Source organism: Macrobrachium rosenbergii, chromosome 45 (assembly GCF_040412425.1).
Source record: "Macrobrachium rosenbergii isolate ZJJX-2024 chromosome 45, ASM4041242v1, whole genome shotgun sequence".
In the NCBI taxonomy this organism is placed as follows: domain Eukaryota; kingdom Metazoa; phylum Arthropoda; class Malacostraca; order Decapoda; family Palaemonidae; genus Macrobrachium; species Macrobrachium rosenbergii.
This window is the reverse complement of record NC_089785.1, coordinates 31,336,559-31,338,259: the sequence shown is the minus strand read 5'-3', so window position 1 is coordinate 31,338,259 and position 1,701 is coordinate 31,336,559. Positions and strand designations below refer to the sequence as shown.

The window sequence follows — 1,701 nt, the reverse complement described above, 5'->3', positions numbered from 1 at the left end:
AGCAACTCTGATGGAATGCATCAACGTCATCCTCAAGAAAAGCAACGTCAAACACGTGACCTTTTAGTAGAGTACATTGGAAGCAACGTGTCTCGCAGATTTGACGTAATGTGGGTGGGAGTGTGGAGACCCTTGGAAACAGCCCCACTTTCTCCCCTGGGAGCAGACCTGTGTCCACACAGATGTCCAGAGATCAAAGCATGTCTTCCACCAGAGTTGTGGTGCGATGGAGAACCACACTGTCCGTCGGGTTTAGACGAAGGTGCATCAGCGTGCGGCCTTTTGGCTGCCCTTCCCTGGGTGTATTTGGCGGCTGGCATCATCCTCTTCATGTCACTGATGGCTCTGCTCGTGGCAGTGGTTATGCATCGCCGACGGATAGACATCGTGAAGGAGGAAGTGGAGACCGAAGTGGTGGAGAACAATACCCACAGTGTGAAAAGCATGACGGAGGATTTACTCCTACCGCCCGAAAAGGAGTCCTGGTGACAACGCGCCCCATCCACAGACGTGTGCGTTGACTACGAAACCACAGTGTAGATATCATATAACTCTTCCTTCCCAGTTCTTCCATTACACGGTGCGCTTGTTTCAAAGAGCACTCATAGTCCAAGCTTATTTTAAAAATGCCACTGATTGATGTGTTGTCTTGACGAAGGCAAATTGTTACTGGCTGGACGCTGACTACCTTTATGGGGGAGGTTTTTCATTTCAGGTGATTTGTTCCTAAACTCTGAAGAAAAACATCAAAGTTAATCTGCTATCATCTAAAGGTAACTTGTAAAATCAATGAAAAAAGCCTGTTGTCTTCAAAACAATGGTTAACATTCAACAGTGATTCTAGAAGGGCACGTGATACTTCATATTCTATTAGACAGCAATAACATTATCCATATAAGACCAAACAATTCAAAGAAATATATGAGGATAACTGTGATCTTTTTGCCAAGAAAAGTACATCCATTCTCAAACCTGGGAACAAATCACTTGTAACACAGTGTGATAAAAACACAGTGGATGGGGTTGGTATTTTTGTGACAAACACTTCGCTTTTATAATGATGTAAATATGTACATAGGGATTTGTTACAACATAACACTGGTTACAAGCACTTGTTAAAGAAAATTTAATAAAATGTCTCGAGACTGACATTGACTGTGTCCTCTACTTTCTCTTCGTGATGGGTATGACAGTTAGTGTAACGAGTACTACTTACAATGGCAGCTAACCAACTTAAAAACTCCTCACATTACAGTTTTGGCATTAAGGACCAATGAGAACTGAGCATACACTGATTACTCTCTTGTTTTAAAGCAGGTTAACCAGACCATTAGGCCATATCTCTAGACTGTCAAACGCAGACTTGACGTATTTTTTTTCTAAATACAAATGGCGGAAATTACAAAAAAAAGGTAAAGAAACTATTAAATAGAAAGAGAACAAAAGGAATGAATAAAAATTGAAAGGAAGGAAACAATGCAATGACGCAGACAGGTTTTAATACTGCAAACAGACTTAGCAAGGCACACTGTAAGCAGTATATCCCTAAAGTGATACGAAGTATGAGTAATTGGTCAAGGATAATAAACACTTCAAAGAATGTTCCTTGCAGACAAAATTTACAGATACGAAAACTTTTCTTAGGCAAGGGGCTGTCAGCCTCATCCGATAGTTCAACATTCTAAAACTCCCAACAGACTT

General features: G+C 41.2%; 1 protein-coding gene across 1 annotated transcript in view; it reads left to right on the top strand.

Moving 5' to 3' along the window:
• Window positions 1-1,155, top strand: part of LOC136829872 (uncharacterized) — an 87,808-nt gene extending 86,653 nt beyond the window's left edge. The window contains exon 5 of the mRNA XM_067088930.1: window positions 1-1,155. This exon is cut by the window's left edge and continues 2,149 nt beyond it. Coding sequence (XP_066945031.1) covers window positions 1-489 — 489 coding nt within the window. The 3' untranslated portion in view covers window positions 490-1,155.
• Window positions 1,156-1,701: the final 546 nt, after the last annotated feature.